We start from the raw sequence: 20,986 nt of genomic DNA, 5'->3' as shown, positions 1-20,986 counted from the left end.
AAAAAACATTTAAAAACTTTTGACTGGTAGTGTACATATAATATTTATCTGAAATATGTATATATATATCATATTTATCTGTGTGAGTGTGCTACTATTCATACATATTGAAATTAAATCTATATATGCTGTTTTGTCATAATTGCATTTGAACAACAAAATATATTTATATGTATATATAGTATACACACACACACACGTGTAAAATGTTATCTAATCGCCCTTAATAAACATTTATGAGAAAATAAGGCATGACACATACTGATTCAAGTCAGATGAGCAAAGACGATTTATTCATTTCAGTAAGTTTCCTTGATATTATCGGTAGCAGGTCAGACTACTGCTGCCACACCTCAGCCTGCCTCGGTAGAATAACTGTGGCTGTTTCCTGCGATAGGCGGATCAGGGAACCAGGGATATCTGTCCTGTGTTATAGGGGGCGACAGCTTCCGAGTTGACGTGTGGTACGTGCTCATAGATATCGCTCGCATGGAATACTACGGTGGATGTTGATGGACCTAATGCACAAAGATATGTAAAGACAAAAGTCGACTGCAACGCCAGTACGGTGAGATACTTTCTGTCTTGGCACAATATTCGTTTTCTGCTGAAGGATCCTGCATTCCAAAATCGGGTCATGTGACGGTTCAAATGCCCACGGATTATGCATTCAAACGTGCTCGATGTGCAATTTGCACGATGTCACCCCGCTCCAGAGGTTAATCGTGAATTTAAATGTCAATCGGGTGGAGAGTGGCTAAATTCATCGTCCCTGGACAACATCTGTTACTTCCGAGTGGGTAACTTGAAAGAGTCCATTTAAAGAAGTAGTTCCGGTGAAAACGAAGCTGTGGTGTGTCAATCCGCGCAAGTCACTTCTCTAATTCAATGGCAGCCTACTTCTGCCTTTTTAAAGCACTTTAGAGGAGATAAACGTTTATAAGTTTTTGAGAAGGGTGTTTTTTGAAAGCTTTGTTTCTGACCACAGATTTCTCGAGAGTATTGCTTGTTACTTAATATGTTTACGCCATGAAGGAGATAAAGATAAAATCAAACGCGTTTGAAAATAAAATCTGAATGACTTTTAGTAACATCTAACGTTACATTTAGTTAGATTTGAAATGTAGTTTCATATTTTGTTTGGTGTAACACAATTATTGACGTAATCATTGCTGACCATTACAAAACCAAAAGCTTTGTTAGTATTGATCGTTACATAAATGTTACGGTCTTGAGTAATGCGGGTTTTCCCTCTTACCATGTGTTATGAAAAACTGAAGTGTGCGTTTTACATTTAAAAAAAAAAAACTTTTTAAAAATCTACACTGGTGAAAATGTCGGATGGAGAAAGGAAATCCAGCGTGCCTACTTTTGAAAGCGGAAGACTACAAAACACTGTAACGTCGGCACTCCGCCTGTGTGTACGTTTCCCAAAGTGGATGAGGATGTTAATTGTCGGAGTTCAGGTGTAATCATTCTTTAATATGGCATCTTTTCGAGTCTAATTAAAACATTTACTTCAACTTCAAACAGTTTACTGCAGTTTCTACATGTCATCATTCGGATCAAGTTCCCCAGAATGACCCATCCACGACCCAACGAGTTTATTCCACCACCGGAGTGCCCTGTCTTTGAGCCCAGTTGGGAGGAATTTGCCGACCCTTTTGGGTTCATCAACAAAATACGTCCAATTGCAGAAAACACTGGCATCTGCAAGATCCGACCGCCCCCGGTAAGTTTCTTCGACATATAACAGAACTGTCAAATACACGCCAGCTCTCGGTCGTCTTTTATACTCGCAGATCGCAGATCCCGAAACACTTTTTCTGAAGACAGGTTTTTTCAACATGGCGGATTGCGGCTCCAGCCATTGCGAACGTTCGTAACGGCGTGTGCGCGTGTACGCACAGCTACTAGCTATGCGTGAATGCTCGCGTGTGGTTTACTCCAATAGCGACCACAATAACATCACTTACTTTCTTTCGAACAGAGTTTTAACGCATTCCTGCTTGCTTTTGAGCCCCACGACTGTTTTTTTTGGCAGATACTTTTAATAAATGTTTGGTTGATGGAAAATGTTGAAGGACAGAATGTAGTGATTGTTATTGTCTTACAAAATCAATGTTGACTAGAATGCATCCACCCAAATAAGAACAATCCTCGATAGTGGATTTCCGACCTCGGACAAATATTATATAACTTTATTTCATATTTAGTTTAGAACATTTTGGGACTTTTTGGTGAACATTTTAAGCATGCAACTTCCTATTTTTACCTTTAACTTCAACGCATTTGCTTTTAAATATAACATTTTACTTGCTTATCTGATGTTGAAAGATGATCTTAAATTGTCTGTTAATTAAGCAAAAGTCGATAAAATGCATTTCGTACGTTAATGTTTATTCGGCACTACGGAAATCCTGTCTGGACAAACGTTAACAATGGCCACTTAGCTAGCAAATATCGTCAAACCACTCCATTTGCCAACACACTTTCGTCGTATATCAAATAATTTAAGCTTAAATTGTATCTTGAAACAAATATGTCCAAATATTTTTGAAGTTTGAGTTGGCGTAATTGGTCTCCGCCGTTGTCCTCCATGTTGTGCGAGTTGTGTATTTGCATTTGGCCATTGAAACTGAAATTTGATGTAAATAACAACGCAAGCGAAAAGCGAGATTCAGTTTAGGTCGCGTTTTAACCGTTTAACTTACACAGTTGTTGTATTAGCCATGTATGTTTTTGTGTTTGTCTTGTTATTCACAATTGTTAACACCCTAAAACGGCCTCAGTGGAAAGATAAAGAAATGTATTGTAGTCATCAATAATATCACCCATCCTAGTATGTTATACTGCAAATATGCTTATGACTGATGTTTGAGCACGTAAATATAGCTAAATAAAATGTTAATGGTTTCTGAATCATGCCAGTGGACCTCTGGACTCTTACATAACTTTATTTTATATGTATGAAATTATTACCTACCTCATGAGGTAACGTTAGGCCTACAACGAAAGTGCTTCCGTAAATAACACATCGGACCTCTTGAAATTAAGACAATTGTGTTATTGTTTTGAGTATTGAACAGTATTTTTTATATTACTTTCACATTTATTTATAATCATCATTGTTAAATGGAATGATGGCATAATGAAAACCCCCTAATGCAGGTATAAGCACACATCATTTTCTTCTATTAGACAGGAGTTTCTTGTGGCAAATGGTAAGCATTAAAGCTTGACACGTTTTTTTTTTTTTTTTCTTTATGTCAGGGTTGGCAGCCACCATTTGCTTGTGATGTGGACAGACTACATTTCACGCCACGCATTCAGAGGCTCAATGAGTTAGAGGTGAGACTTTTTCTATTTGTCCCCTGCTTATTTTGTGTTTGCAAATGTTCATGTGGCCTTATTAATCCTAAACCGAAACATGCAACCAGCGTGACCTCTTTTTGGTCTGGCACACTTAAAAGCACAAGGTTTAGTGTCAAGTCTGAAAAGGTCACTAACAAAAAGAAAAGTCACAGTAAGGCCTCATTGTTGCTAACTAGCTCTTTTGGTTGGTTTGTTGGTTTGTTAATATACCATACTGTTCACAAGTTTGGGGTTGGTAAGATTTAATTGAAGATGTTCACAAAGGCTGCATTTATTTGATCAGGAAAACAGTGAAATACAGTAAAGCTATAATGTTGTGAAATATTTCAATAGCGGTTTTTTAATTTAATGTTTTCAAATGTAATTTATGTAATGGCAAAGCTGAGTTTTTAGCAGACATTACTTCAGTCTTTAGTGTCACATGATCATTCAGAAATCATTTTGATATGCTGATTTGGTGTTCAAGAATAATCAGTGTTGAAAACTGTAGAGAAAACTTTTGTAACATTATAAATATCTATAACTGTCAATTTTGATGAATTTCATGCATTTTGCTGAATAAATATATAACATCCAACTGACCCAAACTCTTTTGAACAGTGGTGTAATTTATATTTTAAAGATAAATTAGCTCTTTTAAATATAAAATGCCAAGATGCTTTCTCATTTGCAAACCAGAAGCTATTAAAAGAACAAGGACTTTGTTTGATTCTTGCGTTGATGTATTTTTTTTTATAGGCCCAGACCAGAGTGAAGCTCAACTTCCTGGACCAGATTGCTAAGTTCTGGGAACTGCAGGGTTGTACATTGAAAATTCCTCATGTTGAGCGCAAAACCCTGGACTTATATGAGCTTTACAAGGTAGGACTGAGGTTATGTCATCTCTAGCGGCCATGTGGAAAGTTTAAAGCATATTACTTTAGCATACTAGTCTTGAAAAACTGTCCTATACTTTCTCAGTGGCCTTTTTGAAAATCAAATATGGATGTAAACATGTCTTTGGTGACCCCATGTCTCTGTCTAGCTGGTCAAAGAGGAGGGATGCTTTGACGTGGTCTGTAAAGAGCGGAGATGGACCCAGATCGCGCTGAAGATGGGGTTTGCTCCTGGCAAAGCGGTTGGCTCTCACCTTCGCGCTCACTATGAGAGGATTCTCTACCCATATTATTTGTTCCAGACAGGAGCTAATCGTATGGTGAGGTCACTAAAGCACTTGTATAACTTTCCTCTTTTCAACCTTATGTCACTCAGTTCTTTGTTATGGTGCACACATGACCATTGTCCATGATGATTTTTTTTTTTTGGCAGAGAACTCAACTGTATCTGAACAGAAAGGGTGCCCCAGTTTTACAAAGCATTGTTGATAAGCGGCCTAGTTTATTTTCACCATATATATTCAGAGCAGATTAGGTGGCACGCACAGTTTACATGAAAATGAGGTTGTGTTCCTGTGTATGTTTTTATAGGGTGTCATTTATAGTTTGTTTTTACTCTTTAAGTACTGTCTGGCAGGCTGTTCGTCTGTGTTTTGGTGTTCCTGCGGGTTCAGTGGTTAACAGCTTTCTCTGACGTGCATGTTTTTCTGTGCTGTACCCACGGTCCCCTCCCCCTAACCATAAAGGGGTGTGAATTCATTCAATGAGCCCTGAGCTCTAGGCCCACCCGCCTGCTGCTTTTACCCCAGGGTTAATACCCTAGGGGTGATCTGCTTTGCCTCTCACTGTTACTGGCTCTAATAATGTTCACCCTGCTGTCATGTGGCTCTCCGGTTAATTAGATGAGACTGAAGCCACATGTGCACACAAATGCATTTGTATTCTTAAAATTTTCATTGGAAATGTATTGGCTTATTACTTGCATGGTGTCAGTGCTGAATATCTTTCTCCAACAGAACTCTCAGAAGCCAACTCTGACTAATGACACCAAAGACAAGGAGTACAAACCCCACGACCTGCCCCAGCGTCAGTCGGTGCAACCAGCGGAAACCTGCACTATCGCCCGCAGAGCTAAACGGACCAAGGTGAAGGACAGATACAGAAATCCAATTCATACCTGGAACATTTTTTTTCAAACTTTGATTCCTGACATTGCGTCTCTTCATAGGGCCGCTGTTTTAAATCAGAACCGGGTGAGGTGTGTGAAAGCAAACCTAACCTGAGGAGGAGAATGGGCTCGTGTGTGGCAAAACCAGAACCAGGTATGGATCCATATTTTTTTTTATTTCTACTTTCCTCTACTAGGGATGTAACGATATTATCAATATCAAGCTATTGCGATAACAAAACTGTCTCTATGTTATCAAGGTCACATGACAATGTGAAATGATATGTCTTCTTAGCAAAAAGTGTTGATTTTTTAAATATTCCAATAAAAGGTCTTTATCTATTTGACAGTATCTGTCAAACTAAAACCGAAAGCACAATATGGCTTAATACCTTTATCAAGTCTGTTGTCACTGTGCGTTTCAAAGCGAAGTACTTCGTTCAGACGATCAGCTTGTAATCCGGTGTTTTTCGCACCTCAGAACGGCTCAGTTCACAGTAAATGAATGCAGTGAACGTGTTTATTGCATGTGCTGAGAGTAGGGCTGGGCGATATGGCCTAAAAAAAAAACAAAAAAAAATCCAATTTATGATTTAAATCGATTTTTTCCCCCCTACTTCTTTTAGCATGCAAAGAAACCCCAGCTTTTCCACAATATATATATGGGCACCATATATTTTGCAATATACATTGCAACTGCATCAGTGATCGCTTTCCACCAGGCCCCATTCTTATGATACCAGACACAGTAAATGTTTGTAAGACAAATATGAGATGGGAGGAAAATATATATTGCCATGCTTTTCTCTTGCACTTATATCGTATACAAAAATATACAATTTTGAACACAGAAATATTAAATGATTTAATAAACTGAAACGATCTGCCAGCAGGTGGTGGTAAGACACTGATTTAATTACTGAATCATTTCATTCATTTGATTCGTTTTGTTCATTCAAGAATAAAGCAAGTGACTCTTTATGAATGGGAAATTGAATCATTTCACTAGATTCGTTTAAAAACGCACGTTCATTCATAAACGAAACACCGCTGTGTTTGAGTGGAGATGCGCAGCGGCTCAAATGTGACTTGTTTCAGACCACTTTTGATGACGAAACAGCAAAATCAGGCAATAGTGTTATAGTCAGACAATGTAAGTCACTTAATAATAACTTGTTTATTTAACTGTTGTAATAAATCAATATCTCGTTTACAAATTTCCTTAAAAATGATTAAAAGCTGTCACTCATCTTAGTTTGCATTCTCACAAAGCTCTATTATAATAAACGAAGCTACTGCCCATTCAGTCTCTTATTTACACTCTCTACACTTGAGATACATTTGTCAACGTGCAAAACACATAGAAACCTTTGAAGCTCCACTCAGCGCAAACACAAATATGCTGGTCGGGTCAGTCGCACATGGTGCTCCTAAATATTTTTTCATAGTCGCACGTAGTAGTTTCTTTTTGCCCTTGAACGGCGGGTCGCACCATTGAGAAATTAGGTCGCACTCTAGAGCCCTGATATGCAAATAATTCGCCATTGTCTTCAATCATCTCTCTACTCTGTTTATGTGGTAAGTGAAATTGTATGTACTGTAATGTAACAGGCTAACATGCTAGCACGCAGCTAATCATGTCCCCTTAGTGACTCGCGTTATTTTACCAGAACGCGTTATTTTTCCGTTCTATATATATATATATATATATATATATATCGCGATACCTCGATTTAATAAAAAATTAAATCGTCTTAAAACATAAATTCGAAAAAATCGAAAGAATCGCCCAGCCCTAGCTGACAGTTTAGCATGCATTTGGGAATGCAAACGCACCAGTTATGCTTTTTTCCGCTGCAGATGATTACAGTATTACGTGTTTTTGTAAGCCTATTTTCACTGAAGCTGAAGTTTTCCTTCAAAATAAAAGCTGTATGTGCAGTATGATTTGTTGACTGCTACTGGTTTAAATGGGTATCCTTACTGCAGTCCAAATTCAAAACATCCTTTTCAAGTTTCGAAATTAGGAAATAAGTGTATTAATTTCCCTGCTATAGTGTAAAGCAAAAATTATATACCTATAAAATATTATTTTAAATGTATTTTACAGTGTCATTGTTTTACAATATATGGCTATTATTGTCATAGAAAAATAGTAATATAAAATTGTTGTTGTTATTATTATATTCTAATTTGTTTGGCTTCTAAAACACCAGTGTGAATGCAGTTTAGACTGAGACATACCACATCTAAAAAGAGAGTTGAGTCCACTTTAAAGGTCACTGACTTTTTTCTAACTTAAGTTTTGTTAGTTAAGAACATGGGTTGGTCCTCTTAGGCCTGGTTTCATAGACAGGGCTTAGACTAAGCCAGGATTAGGCCATAGTTCAATTAGGACATTTAAGTAATTTTTATAAACGTGCTTTGAAAAAAAAACATTACCGGTGTTCATCTTGAGACAAAAAAAGGCACTGATATATTTTAAGATCAGTCCATGCAAGTTTCTTTCAGTTAAATCAGCTCAGACTTAGATTTTAGTCTAGGACTAGGCTTAAGCCTTGTCTGTGAAACTAGGGGTTAAAGTCCATTATTTATACTTTGAAATGTACAAAATATCGTGGACTTCATATTGGGATATTATCGTATCATGAGATTTTGATATTGTTACATCCCTACCATCTACATTTTTACTAATTTAGAAATGAATACTTTTATTCGGCATGGAAGCATTAAATTGACAAAGTAACAGTAAAGTCTTTTCAAATGATCAATAAATCCTGGCTGCTAAAAATCAGCTTTACCATCACAGGAATAAAATTCATTTTAAAATATAATAAAGTAGAAAGCAATTATTTTAAATTGTAAAATTATTTCAGAACATTACTGTTTTTACTGTTTCTGATCAAATATATGCAGCCTTGTTGAGCTTCTTTCAAATAATCTTACCAATCTCAAACCTTTGGACAGTAGTGTACTTCTAAATTTTAACCTCACTGCAGTGTGAAGTTTCAGACTTATTTACTTATTTACTACAAATTACTTCCAGTGATGACGATTCCAGTGCAGGTGAAAGAAGAACCCATTGAGCAACAAGTGGAAGGTGAAAAATCAAAGGTGAGGGTGGAGGTCAGAGGACCATTTGGTTTTCACACAACAAAGTATGCACTGCATTCCTTTATGGCAATGTGTGTTTGTTTTCCTCACAGGTGGAGCAGTACATGTGCTTGGTATGTGGGGGTGGAGGCAATGAAGATAGACTCTTGCTTTGTGATGGGTGTGACGACAGTTATCACACCTTCTGTCTGATCCCACCCCTCCACGACGTCCCCAAAGGTGACTGGAGGTGCCCCAAGTGCCTGGCTCAGGTGAGCCACTCCCGATTGTCTACATTTGCAAACTGCTGACATCATGACGACGACTTTGTTTGTTTAGTGATCTCGTATGATAGTGGTGCAACCTTTCCTTAAATAAATACAAAGAAGCTTTTTTCGTAACTAAATTACAGCTGCTGTTTATGCTCTTTGTTCCTGTCTGCTTAGTAGTACTGGATTGTATGTAAAAGTCATTTGCATTTAGTTTGTGAACATCAGCCTCTCTGTTCTCCCTTTAGGAGTGTGGTAAGCCACAGGTGGCGTTTGGGTTCGAGCAGGCCTCCAGAGACTACACCCTCCGCACCTTTGGCGATATGGCTGACTCTTTCAAGTCTGACTACTTTAACATGCCTGTTCACGTATGTGTGTTAAACGACACTTTTGTGAAACAAATATGGTTGCGTACCATATGCAATATAAAGTGACCGGCTTTATCGTCCTCTCGGCAGATGGTTCCCACAGAGCTGGTGGAAAAGGAGTTCTGGAGGCTGGTTAGCACCATCGAGGAGGATGTTACTGTGGAGTATGGAGCTGATATTGCTTCAAAGGATTTCGGAAGCGGCTTCCCTGTTAAGAACGGCACATTTAAAGTCTCACCAGAGGAGGAGGTACAAAAATAACCTGAAATGCCGCCTTCTTGAAATCTTAAATGCATGTTTCATGAAATCAAATTTCTTTTTGTCTAGGATTATCTGAACAGTGGCTGGAACCTCAATAACATGCCGGTGTTGGATGCATCTGTGCTGACTCATGTCACAGCAGACATCTGTGGGATGAAGCTCCCATGGCTTTATGTGGGCATGTGCTTCTCCTCCTTCTGCTGGCACATTGAGGACCATTGGAGTTATTCCATCAACTATCTGCATTGGTAATTCACTTGCACTTTCTAAATTGAAAGTAACCTATTTTACATGGTACATTGAGCGAGTGTATCTGCTCTTCAGCAACTTCCATGTGCATGGCTTACTAAATGGCTGTTTATGGCTTCAGTTCTTGAGATAAAAACAACTCATGCCCTCAGATTGTTGTTTTTCCACTCAATTTTGTTGTTTTGATTTGCAGGGGGGAGCCAAAGACGTGGTATGGCGCTCCTGGCTATGCCGCTGAGCAGTTGGAGACCGTGATGAAGAGCCTGGCCCCTGAGCTCTTTGAGTCTCAGCCAGACCTGCTTCACCAGCTGGTCACCATCATGAACCCAAATGTGCTCATGGAGCATAGAGTACCAGTGAGTGGAGTTATGGGCATAAGATATAGCCATTTTATTCATGCGTGGTGCACATAATCAATTACCTTATCCTTTCTTTCTTTAGATTTACCGAACAAACCAGTGTGCTGGCGAGTTTGTCATTACCTTCCCGAGGGCCTATCACAGTGGTTTCAACCAGGGCTTCAACTTTGCAGAGGCAGTCAACTTCTGCACAGCAGACTGGGTAAAAGTTGCTTAAAGTCAGCATGAAATTTTACTTAGGATAAGCATTAATATTGCTATTTGAGTTATGAAGCATAGTGAACTCTCATACGGTCTTGTGTTTCAGATGCCTCTTGGTCGTAAGTGTGTCGAGCACTACCGATCCCTCAACAGATACTGTGTTTTCTCCCATGATGAGATGACCTGTAATATTGCCGCAAAGGCAGACTCTCTAGAGTTAGAACTGGCCACTGCTGTCCACAAGGACATGTGCACCATGATTCTGGAAGAGAAGATGCTCCGTGAGAAAGCCTATAAGCTGGTGGGTGGCTATTTTAAAGGCAGTTAGCACAATTTAAGTTTTTTATTTATTTATTTTTATGATAGTTGTTCATGAGTTCCTTGTTTGTCCTGCACAGTTAAACTCCCCTGTTCTTTAGAAAAATACTTCAGGTCCTACAAATCCTTTGTTTTGTTTTTTAACATTTTTGTGTGTTTGAACCCTTTCCAACAATGACAGTATGATTTTTAAATCCATCTTTTTACACTGAGGACAACTGAGGGAGTTGTATGCAACCATTAAAGAAGGTTCAAATGCTCACTGATGCTTCAGAAGGAAAGGCAATGCGTTAAGGGCCAGGGTTGAAAACTTAACTTATTTTGTCTTATGGGGGATGTATCTTCTGTAGCTTCTGAAAGGCAGTACTAAAGTAAAAAATATGATACTTAGGCAAAATAAGAAAAATATACACGTCCTCATTTTGTTCAAAAGTTTACACCCCGGCTCTTGATGCAATTTTTTCTTTTGAAGCATCAGTGAGCGTTTGAACCTTCTGTAATAGTTGAGAGTCCCTCAGGTGTCCTCAGTGTGAAAAGATGGGTCTCATTATACAGTCATTTTTGGAAAGGGTTTAAATACACAAATGCTGCAAAACCAAAGAATTTGTGGGACCTAAAGGATCTGTAATAGTACTATTTTATATGCATTTATTTACTTGAAGTAATTAAACCTGTTGTCTCTGTTCACTTTGTTTGTATTCATGGTCTGTCTGTCTATTACTAATTGATCCCATTGTGTTTGTTCTGTTCTCTAGGGCGTGTGGCACTCCCAACAGGTTGACTATGATTTACTGCCAGATGAGGAAAGGCAGTGTGCTAAGTGCCGGACCACCTGTTACCTGTCTGCCATCACCTGTCCCTGTAGCCCCGACCAGCTAGTCTGTCTCCAACACATCGAGGACCTCTGCTCTTGCCCTGCAAGAAGCTACACGCTCAAGTATGTTTGCAAAAGCATAGGACATGATAGATCAAATGCAGAAGAGTTCAGTTAATAAATGAACCTTTTTGTCTTTGTCTTGCACAGCTATAAATTCACACTTGCCGAACTGAAGCCATTGTTCCAGGCTTTGACGGCTCGTGCGGAATCCTACGAAGACTGGGCATCTAAAGTTAACAAAATTTTGAAAGCAGATCACGACTATAAAAGCGGTGGGTAATTATTACAATGCGTTTGTGTTTAACCCTTAGAAATTCCAAGTATAGATATTCATAATTCAGCTTTTAGGTAGCTATTCATTGAAACTATTTTGTTTAGGCAGAATTTGCATGGTTAAATATGTGAAATGCACATTTTTATCCTAAATAAGGGATTCTTCTTTCTTATTAGATTTGGAGGAGCTTCGTTCATTGGTAGTAGAAGCAGAGAAGAAGACATACCCTGATACTGACCTGCTAAATCATCTGCGTCAAGTCATCCAGAATGCAGATAGATGTACCACAATGGCCCAACAACTCCTCAACGGCAAGAGACAGACGAGGTACATTTATTGTTTCCTCTATAATGGAGATGTTAAAGAAAGAGTTCAACCAAAAATGAAAATTCTGTCAGTAATTACTCACCCTCATGTCGTTCCAAATCTGAAAGACATTCGTTTATATTTGGAACACAAATTAAGATATTTTTGATAATCTGTGAGCCCAGAAATGTAGTAAGGTCATTGTTAAAAAGTCCATGTAAAATTAGTGGTTCAACTGTAATTTTATGAATCAAAAATATCTTAATTTGTGTTCTGAAGATGAATGATGGTAGCCTGGAAAAATCCAGACCCTAATCTATTAAGATTAAGGGTCTGGGATCGAGCAATGAAAACTGCCTAACTCGAGGGGCGGCACCAAGCATGCATTTGAAACTCTAACTGCACGCAATTGGATAACGCCACAACCAATCACAACAATACACGCTTAGCTACCAGCAGAGCTAAATGATGTTTCAATAACAAAGTTCGGGAGAAGCGCGTCAGATGCTTAGCGTAAACATCACAAGTCAATCAGCACCATAGGTTTAAATACAGCTGACTCACCTCAATTCACTCGATGGTTTATCAGTAAACCTCCACCATCCCATCTCATCACTCCGAGTTCTCGCTACTCCTATTGGGGGGTAACGTACTCTGGGTTCGGGCCACTCCCGAGCTCGGAGCCCTTCACCGGACAGCACGCCAAACATGCACTACTATTCTCCGGCTAATTATATGTAAGCGTGAACTCGTGAACTGATAGATTAAACTCTTGCCGTATCCAGTCGGCAAAAACGTCCTTCTTGCAAAGGAACGATTCGAGTTTTCGGTTTTCTGTTCCTCTTTTATATGGAAAGCCAAGTCTAACTCGTTCATTGTAGCGGCCAAAGCCGTTTCAAACAACTTGTTGTTCATCTGTAGCAACAGCGATCTTTCAAAGTTTACTACATGATTCGGACCTCGCAGTGCTGTCATCATCAGCTTAGCTCGCCTCTGGCCCGCCTACATCAGATACACCGATTTGATTGGTTCCCACAATTGCTTACGTATTGCAGTAACCTGCATCATTGCTCGATGCCAGAGTGTCTTGCAGAGACAATTCAAATTGTGCTCTCGCGAGACCTCTGGATTTCCAGGGTAGAATGATGGCCTTACAGGCTTGGAACGACATGAGGATGAGTAATTATTAACTGAATTTTCTATTTTGGATGAACTATCCCTTTAAATAACTAGTTTTAAATGGATGCAAATCTGTATTTCTGTATTTGTTTTAATAGGTATCGCTCCGGTGGGGGAAAATCTCAGAACCAGCTCACGGTGGATGAACTGAGGTCGTTTGTCAGTCAACTGTACGACCTGCCCTGTACCATCCGACAGGCCCCGTTCTTAAAGGTACCCAATCATACAACATGCTTTGTGTATTTTTACCCAGATCCCAAAAGTGTTGATCTGAAATTTCCTTCCTCTACTTTCATTTCAGGCTCTTTTGAACCGCGTTGAACAGTTCCAACAGCAGAGCACAGATCTCCTTGCAGAGGACATGCCTGGTTCCTCTGCTCTCCAAGCCCTTCTAGATGAAGGCGCAGGCCTGGATGTGGAGTTGCCTCAGCTGGCGGTCTTGAGGCAAAGGCTAGAGCAAGCCCGATGGGTGGAGGCTGTTCAGGAAGCCAGCGATCAGCCCGCTGACCTCAGTCTAGACTGCATGAGGAGGCTCATAGATCAAGGGGTGGGCTTGGCACCGCACGCCTGTGTGGAAAGGACCATGGCTCGCCTGCAGGAGCTGCTCACTGTCTGTGAACACTGGGAAGAAAAGGCCCATAACATGCTTACTGCTAGGTTTGTATTTAAGTTGAATTTAATGGAAGTTAAAGGGATAGTTGACCCAAAAATAAATTCTGTCATTTACACACCCTCATGTCTTTCCAAAGTCACAAAAACACCAACTTTGATGCTTCAGAAGTCCATAAAGAGAAAAAATGCAAATAAAATCTTCCTCTGTGTTTTGAAACTAAATGAAATTCTTAAGAGAATTCTTAAGACTTAAGATTAAATGGTGACAGAATTTTCACTAACGAACTTCTGTGACACTGTGCAAACTCTTCACCACTTCTGTCACCAAGATCTGAGAAGTGAAAACAACTCCTGGTGTTTTAGGTTTGGCAGTGTGCATGACTAAATTGATTGTGCAACAAAATCATTTGCAAACTTCTGGAAAAATTTTGCTTGCAAATTTTTATTTTACCTATTTCTTTCAATGGCTTATGGTTAATACAGATCATGCTCTCACAACATGCATGTTGTTAAAAAACACACATAGATGGCCGAGCTAGTTTGGAGGAGGAATAAAAATGTGCAGGGTTAGCATTTTGACTTAAAGCTGCTTCCTGGCAGGTTAACTGGTTCAATCTATTGTGACATTGTCCAGTCCGTCACCTACACTGTCCATACATTGTTCAGTGTACTGGTCAAAACTTTGGGGACAGTAAGATATTTTTTTTTTTTGATGAGAAAGTTCAAACTGAATTTTTAGAAATCTTTTCTGTCACTTTTCATGAGTTTCATGACTTTTAATGCGTCCTTGCTGCATATAAGCGTTAATATTATTCAAATATATAATTCTAATTTAAATATATTAATATAAAAAATACTAGCCAAAAAAGTAGGTAAGTTCATTATCCTTAAAGAAAAGCAACTTTTCCCCTATTTAGATAGTTGTTTTTCACAAAATACATTATTTAATCTTTTAAAACTTAAGACATTTTAAACCTGTAAAATAATCAAAACTCTAAAATAATTTAAACTGTCCTTTGTCATTTCGCTTATTTTAGGCCTCGTCATAGTATTGAGACTCTTGAGGCAGCTATACAGGAAGTGGACAGCATCCCAGCATACCTGCCCAGCTGTCTTCAACTTAAAGACTGTGTAAGCAGGGCCAGAGAGTGGATAATGGAGGCAGATGCTCTTCAGGTATGTTTTACATGTTTCTGTGATGCTCTATTATTTGTAACCCTATGATTGGATACATAGAATTGTGCAAGTAGCGCTCAGTCCATTTAAACATTTTTTTGCTACAGGCTGGAGGCCGTATTCCTGGTCTTGCTGCATTGTCTGAACTAGTGTCAAGAGCCAGAGGTATTCCAGTAATGTTGGAACCACTGACCCGACTGGAAAGCTTAGTATCTGAGGTGCAGGCCTGGAAGGAGAGTGCAGCTAAAACATTCCTGTTGAGGAACTCATCCCATTCTCTCCTTGAGGTATACACTTACTTACAGTCTAAAGTATTGTTTAGGGATGTAACGATATTGAAAACTCAAGGTATGATAATACCTTGATATGAAGTCCATGGTATGATATTTATTGCAATATTAAACAAAAAAAAAAGAACATCCTGTACATTTTAAAGTTAAAGTCTTCTATCTAATGCATGTCGATAGTTCAAAATTAAGAGCTCCAACGCATGTTCTTAACTCAAAAAACTCAAAACTGAGTTGACTTGTGTTTTTTTTTTTTTTTTTTTTTTTTTTTTTATGGAAAACTCCAACTTCAGTGAAAACTAAATCTAGTGAAATGCTGCGAAAATTAAGCATAACTGGTGGGGTTGTGTTCCCAAATGCTCACAGTACATGAAACCCGCAGCGAAAACAGACTTGATGGGATTAAGCCATATTGTGCTTTGGTTTTAGATTGTTTGATAAATACTGTGCCAAAGCATAATGGCAAAAAAACGCAACTTTAAAGACCTTTTATGTTAGAATAAGAAGTTTAAACGTTGAATAAAAAGCAACACTTTTTACCTGGAAGATCTATCGTTTCATACAGTCATGTGACAGCGCTGATATCGAGATGACAATACCACAATATTGATAATACCGTTACATCCCTAATAAATAATTGTGAATTGTGTGACTAAAAAAGAATGTTCCCTTTTCATTTGTATTTGTTTCTTTAAGGTTTTGTGCCCTAGGTGTGAGACTGGATCTCAAAAGTCTAAGTCTAAAAAAGCCAAGGATGCCTCAGTACCCTGCAAGAAAGTTGAAGTAAAACTGGACTCCCTTTTTGATGTGGAAAAGGCGCTTTCGACAAGCAAAGACACGGCTTCAGCAGTAAGTTACTTTTGGTATGAAGTTATGCATAAAGTATGAAGTTACATTGCAATGAAAACATGGTATGTGAGTACTAAATGAAGTTCTCTTTCATGTATTATTGAGCTTAAACTGACAAAAACACAAGTTTGTCAAAATCGCACATGAGTTACAAAAACAGTCAGTTATGTCTGTGAAGGTAAACGGTTGGGAAAGAAATTGCATTTTTAAATTAGATCTGTGTGACAGCAGCGTAATATACAGTAAATAAATCGATACATTTTTGCGAGTGAAATTTGTGTGGCTCGTTTTCACACAAGCTTGCAGAGAAAGGCTTACAAAAAAAACTGATTATGGCACTTAAACACGGAAAAAGTCAGATTTTCATATGTCATCTTTAATTTAAGTGGGTCTTAAAATGATTTTTCAATCATCACGAATAAGTCATCACATCATACTTGTATGTTCTCCAAACAGATGGCCACTCTCAGTGACGTACACCAGAAAGAGCTGGAGAGCCTGTCTATGTTGCGGACCTCAAATGAGTCAAAGTTTCAGTCTTCGCCCAGTAGTGTGGGCCCCACAGTGTGCTTGTGTCACACCGTCCCTGCAGGCCCTATGCTACAGTGTGAACTTTGTCGAGACGCCTACCACAGCGGTTGTGTGCCAGGGTTCAAGGACATCCAGACAGGGTTACCGTGGTTATGCCCGCTGTGCAAGCGCTCCGAGAAGCCGCCGCTGGATAAGGTGCTTCCTCTGCTCGCTTCCTTGCAGCGGATTAGGGTTCGGCTTCCAGAGGGCGATGCCCTGCGATATGTGATTGAGAGAACGGTTCGCTGGCAACACAAAGTGCAGCAGGTTTCGCCTATACAGCATCCGAATGGAAAAGTGAGCATAATACGGTAGTTTGGAAAATCAATAACAATATGACGCTTTTCTATTTATATTCATGTTCCGTTCTATTTATGTGATGCAGGCAAGACACATTTCTGGAATTGCATCATCTCCGACTATGGTAGGGAGCAACAGTTCTTTCTACATGCTGCAGCCGTGTATTCCTCTCAATGGTGAGTCAACCACACCTAATGTTTTTAATACACACTTAGAGATTTCTTGTAAATGTCTGGATGTAAACATTTGGGATCATCTCATGTATTACAGAGCTCAGTCCTGAGTTGGAGGAGCTGTTAGTGGAAGGTCTTCTCCAGCAGGTGACTTTACCTGAGCTCCAGCCACTTTATAGCAGCCTGCTCAACAGGTTTTCACCATCCCAGCACTCCCTGCAAAGCAGCGAACACGATCACCAGTATCACATTGCTCAAGACAGAAGTCCACCTCACAGGAGCCCTCCTCACAGCAAAGGACAGGTGGGAGAACATTTCTAACTTGTTAACTTAGTAGCATTTGTTTTGTAGCATTGTAAATTCCTCTCATTCAGTTGACAAATTATAGGAATTCCTTGTCTAAATCAGTCAAAATATTTACTTGAAGTTCATTTCAATAGTTTAATAAGTTCACATTTACGTTTTCTGATGTTAGCTGGTCACACAACATGCAGGTAAACAAAATATTTACTCTTTGTATTAAAAGATTAGTTCCAAAATATTTCCTGATAACTTACTCACCCCCCATGTCATCCAAGATATTCATGTCTGTCTGTCTGTCTTCAGTCAAAAGGAAATTTAAGGTTTTTGAGGAAAACATTCCAGTATACTTCTCCATACATGTTGGACAAAGGGTTGAAGGTCCAATTTGCAGTTTCAGTGCAGCTTCAAAGGGCTCTACACGATCCAAGCTGAGGAATAAAGGTCTTGTCTAGCAAAATGACTGGTCATTTTCTAAAAATGTGTGACATAGTGCTGACCCAGTGTTTGTCAGATGATTTTGAAGTTGGAGGTTGAAGTTCCTTTTTGAACCGGAGTACATAGATGAAGAACTAAGCATGACCTTTCCAATCTGATTACGTAATTCACAAAGTCAAGGACACCCCTCGCAGAGCTAGTGTAAGATGAACATTTTTGGCACATCTGACGCATCGTTTCGCTAGATAAGACTCTTATTCCAAGGCTGGGATTGTGTAGAGCCCCCATTGATGTCCACTTTATGGAGAAAAATCCTTGAATGTGTTTTTCTCAAAAACCTTTTTCTTTTCAACTGAAGAGAGAAAGACCATGAACATCTTGGATGACATGAGAGTAAGTAAATTATCAGGAAATTTTTATTCTCTAAGTGAACTAATCCTTTTAAGATTTAAGGATGCCCAATTCCGTCACATAGGGAAAATCATCATGCTTTGGTAAATCATAGTCATGGCATAAGTTGTAGATATGACATTAAGAGGGGAAAAGTTTAAATTCTGTCAACTGGCATTTTGTAGTAATTACAACATTTTTCTTGACTTGTATTTTGTCATAATTAGGTTAAAGTGATTCTAAGCTATAATTATATTAGATAAAAGCCCAAATTGACATACTAAGACATTTTAAAAGGTTGAAATACTTAAGCGATAATTATGACTTTTTATCTCATCATGACTAAATTTCAATTTTTTTTTTGTCATTTATTAGTTTACCAAAGAATGATTTTTGTCTACAGTGCCAGTAATTGGCTTACATGTATTCTTGTTTGATTGCTTTTATTTTAAAACTATTTATGTATTTTAGTTTTTAATAATTGAATTATTAGCTTTTATACTCCTAAAAAAACTGTTTAGAAAACCCTAATTTATAACAGGTTCATTTTAGGATAAAAGCCGAGAGAAATTATTCTAAATAAGCTAGTATTTTCTTCAGTAGTGAATTTGAATAATACTGAAAATAGTTTATTCTAATTAAAATGTATATTTTGATCGAGTAGATTTGTTTTTAAGTCTCTTCTGCTCACCAAGCCTCTGATTTATTTGATCTAAAGTACAGCAAAAACAGTAACATTTTAAAATATCTGTACTTTTTGAAAGAACTTTTTTTATTTGAATATATTTTAAAAATGTCACTACTTCCTGTGATTTCAAAGCTGACATTTTAGCATCATTACTCCAGTCACATGATCCTTCAGAAGTCATTCTAATATTCTGATTTGCTGCTCAAAACATTCATTGTTAAAAACAGCTGAGTTATTTATTTATTTTTTAGGTTTCTTCGATGAATAGAGAGTTCAGAAGAACAGCGTTTATCTGAAATGGAAATGTTTTTTAACATTTATAAATGTCTTTATTGTCACTTTTGATCAATTTAAATCATCCTTGCTAAGTAAAAGTGTTAATTTCTGTAACTTCTTAATTTGTCTTTGATCACAAGAATAAATTACATTTTAAATAGTAAAAAATATTTCAAAATTTTACAGTTTTGCTGTACTTTAGATCAAATAAATGCAGGCTTGGTGAGCAGATGAGACGCATTAAAAATCTTACTGTTCAAAAACTTTTGACTGGTAGTGTTTAAGTCACGTATGAATAAAGCCACTTGAGCATTATTATTGTGAACTACTGCCTATGTAGAACTATGAAGTAACTGTTTGGATGCCCACTTAGAAAACAGCTGCTTATATAGCCAGCAAAACAGCTCACTAGGTTTCAGAATGGAGCTTTCAACTGATTTCGATTGAATTTGTTCCATCTAGGATGCAGTTCCAGAGACCAAGAAGGAACCCGAGAAGCTTGAGAAGAACAGCAAGCGACGTCTAGAGAAAGAAAACATGGAAGGGCAACAAAGAGACAAGATAAAGAAACCCAAGAAAAAGAAGCCCAAAATGAACAAAGAAAGGAGAAGAGAGGAGAAACAAACCACCTCGCCCTCCAACTCCCTTTCTGACCTCTCGTATTCAGACGACTCAGAGGAGGATTGGTCTGTGTGCTCGGCAAAGAAATGTCAACAGCCAGAAGGAAACGAGGTTAGTTCTAGCGCAATTGGAAATGTTGAGGTTTTGTTTTCTAATCCACTGCATCCTCCTTGCATGAATAACTGATGCTTTCTCGTCTTCACAGGTAAACTGGGTCCAGTGTGATGGCAGCTGTAACCAGTGGTTCCACCAGATTTGTGTGGGAGTGTCTGCTGAGCAGGCTGAGAATGAGGACTACATCTGCGTCAGCTGCGCAATAAACGATTTGACAGAATAAGGACCAAAATCATGTTTTTCGAAGGATAGTCAAAAGGCTCCCCGTTTTGCACATAAGTTACAGCACCAAGAATGCACCAGATATCATCCTCTTACAGAATCCCGCTCCCTCCGCTCCCCTTGGTGCTACTGCCTTCTTGATAGGACTGTTAACAAAAACCTGTATGATTCTTCTGCTTTTTGTTTTGTATTTTTGAGGATTTCCTTCTATAACATTTTATTTTCTTCTCTAGAGAACGTGATGCATAGATGTACCTCAGGGGTTTCCATCCCATAAATGCAAAACAACAGGGAACTTCAGCTTCCCCAAATGTATTTTTGTTCATATTTATTGTTTTCTTTTGTTTGGTTTTTCTTTCCCCAGTCACCTTTAGAATTTCTAACCTGAATTTGTCGATCTGGGCTATTTACACCAAATAATATTAATTGGACTAAACAAAATGGTCTAAAGTTATTTTTGGAACCCGCTGTTTTGGTACATGTGTCTAATAATATAAAATATTATTTATTTATCCCAGCAATAACTCGGCTGGTTTCCCTGATTTTTTTTTTTTCAGTAGCTTGAGATCTGCTCCGATCTGTTGCTTGATGCATTAGAAGTGTTTGTACAGAATCCTAATGTAGGTTGTCAGACAAAAAGAGATGTAGCAGGCAGAAGAAAAAGCTGTGTGAAATATACTTTGTGATGTATACTGTGGCTTTCTTTAAAACTCAAAACAGATCTTTCCGATGTTAATTCAATTGTGAAATAAAATGGTTTGTTCTCACCTATAAATACTGATCTACTTCTGATACCAT

At 38.4% G+C, this 20,986-nt stretch overlaps 1 protein-coding gene across 1 annotated transcript; it reads left to right on the top strand.

Annotated features, from left to right (window-relative positions):
* The first annotated feature begins 368 nt into the window (after positions 1–368).
* Positions 369–20,973, top strand: kdm5ba (lysine demethylase 5Ba). Its single transcript, XM_073825461.1, has 28 exons — positions 369–568; positions 1,534–1,732; positions 3,274–3,351; positions 4,114–4,236; positions 4,400–4,570; positions 5,267–5,395; positions 5,479–5,572; positions 8,465–8,532; positions 8,625–8,783; positions 9,029–9,148; positions 9,239–9,397; positions 9,476–9,657; positions 9,852–10,014; positions 10,100–10,219; positions 10,325–10,519; positions 11,292–11,473; positions 11,561–11,685; positions 11,864–12,014; positions 13,271–13,385; positions 13,474–13,829; positions 14,822–14,960; positions 15,068–15,247; positions 15,944–16,096; positions 16,553–16,963; positions 17,052–17,142; positions 17,237–17,442; positions 19,694–19,963; positions 20,058–20,973. Exons 2-28 carry the CDS (start codon positions 1,580–1,582, stop codon positions 20,187–20,189), a joined length of 4,425 nt encoding a protein of 1,474 aa, XP_073681562.1. The 5' UTR covers positions 369–568; positions 1,534–1,579; the 3' UTR covers positions 20,190–20,973.
* The last annotated feature ends 13 nt before the right edge of the window (positions 20,974–20,986 follow it).

This window comes from Garra rufa, chromosome 20 (assembly GCF_049309525.1).
Source record: "Garra rufa chromosome 20, GarRuf1.0, whole genome shotgun sequence".
In the NCBI taxonomy this organism is placed as follows: domain Eukaryota; kingdom Metazoa; phylum Chordata; class Actinopteri; order Cypriniformes; family Cyprinidae; genus Garra; species Garra rufa.
This window is presented reverse-complemented; position numbering and strand designations above follow the sequence as displayed.

What these genes read in the sequence shown, in the direction of transcription:
- kdm5ba (XM_073825461.1), top strand. Translation starts at nt 1,580, where the DNA reads ATGACCCATCCACGACCCAACGAGTTTATTCCACCACCGGAGTGCCCT. An exon ending in AGACAGGAGCTAATCGTATG is followed by an intron (nt 4,571 to 5,266) that starts GTGAGGTCACTA and finishes TTTCTCCAACAG; the next exon opens with AACTCTCAGAAGCCAACTCT. An exon ending in CTCCTCACAGCAAAGGACAG is followed by an intron (nt 17,443 to 19,693) that starts GTGGGAGAACAT and finishes TGTTCCATCTAG; the next exon opens with GATGCAGTTCCAGAGACCAA.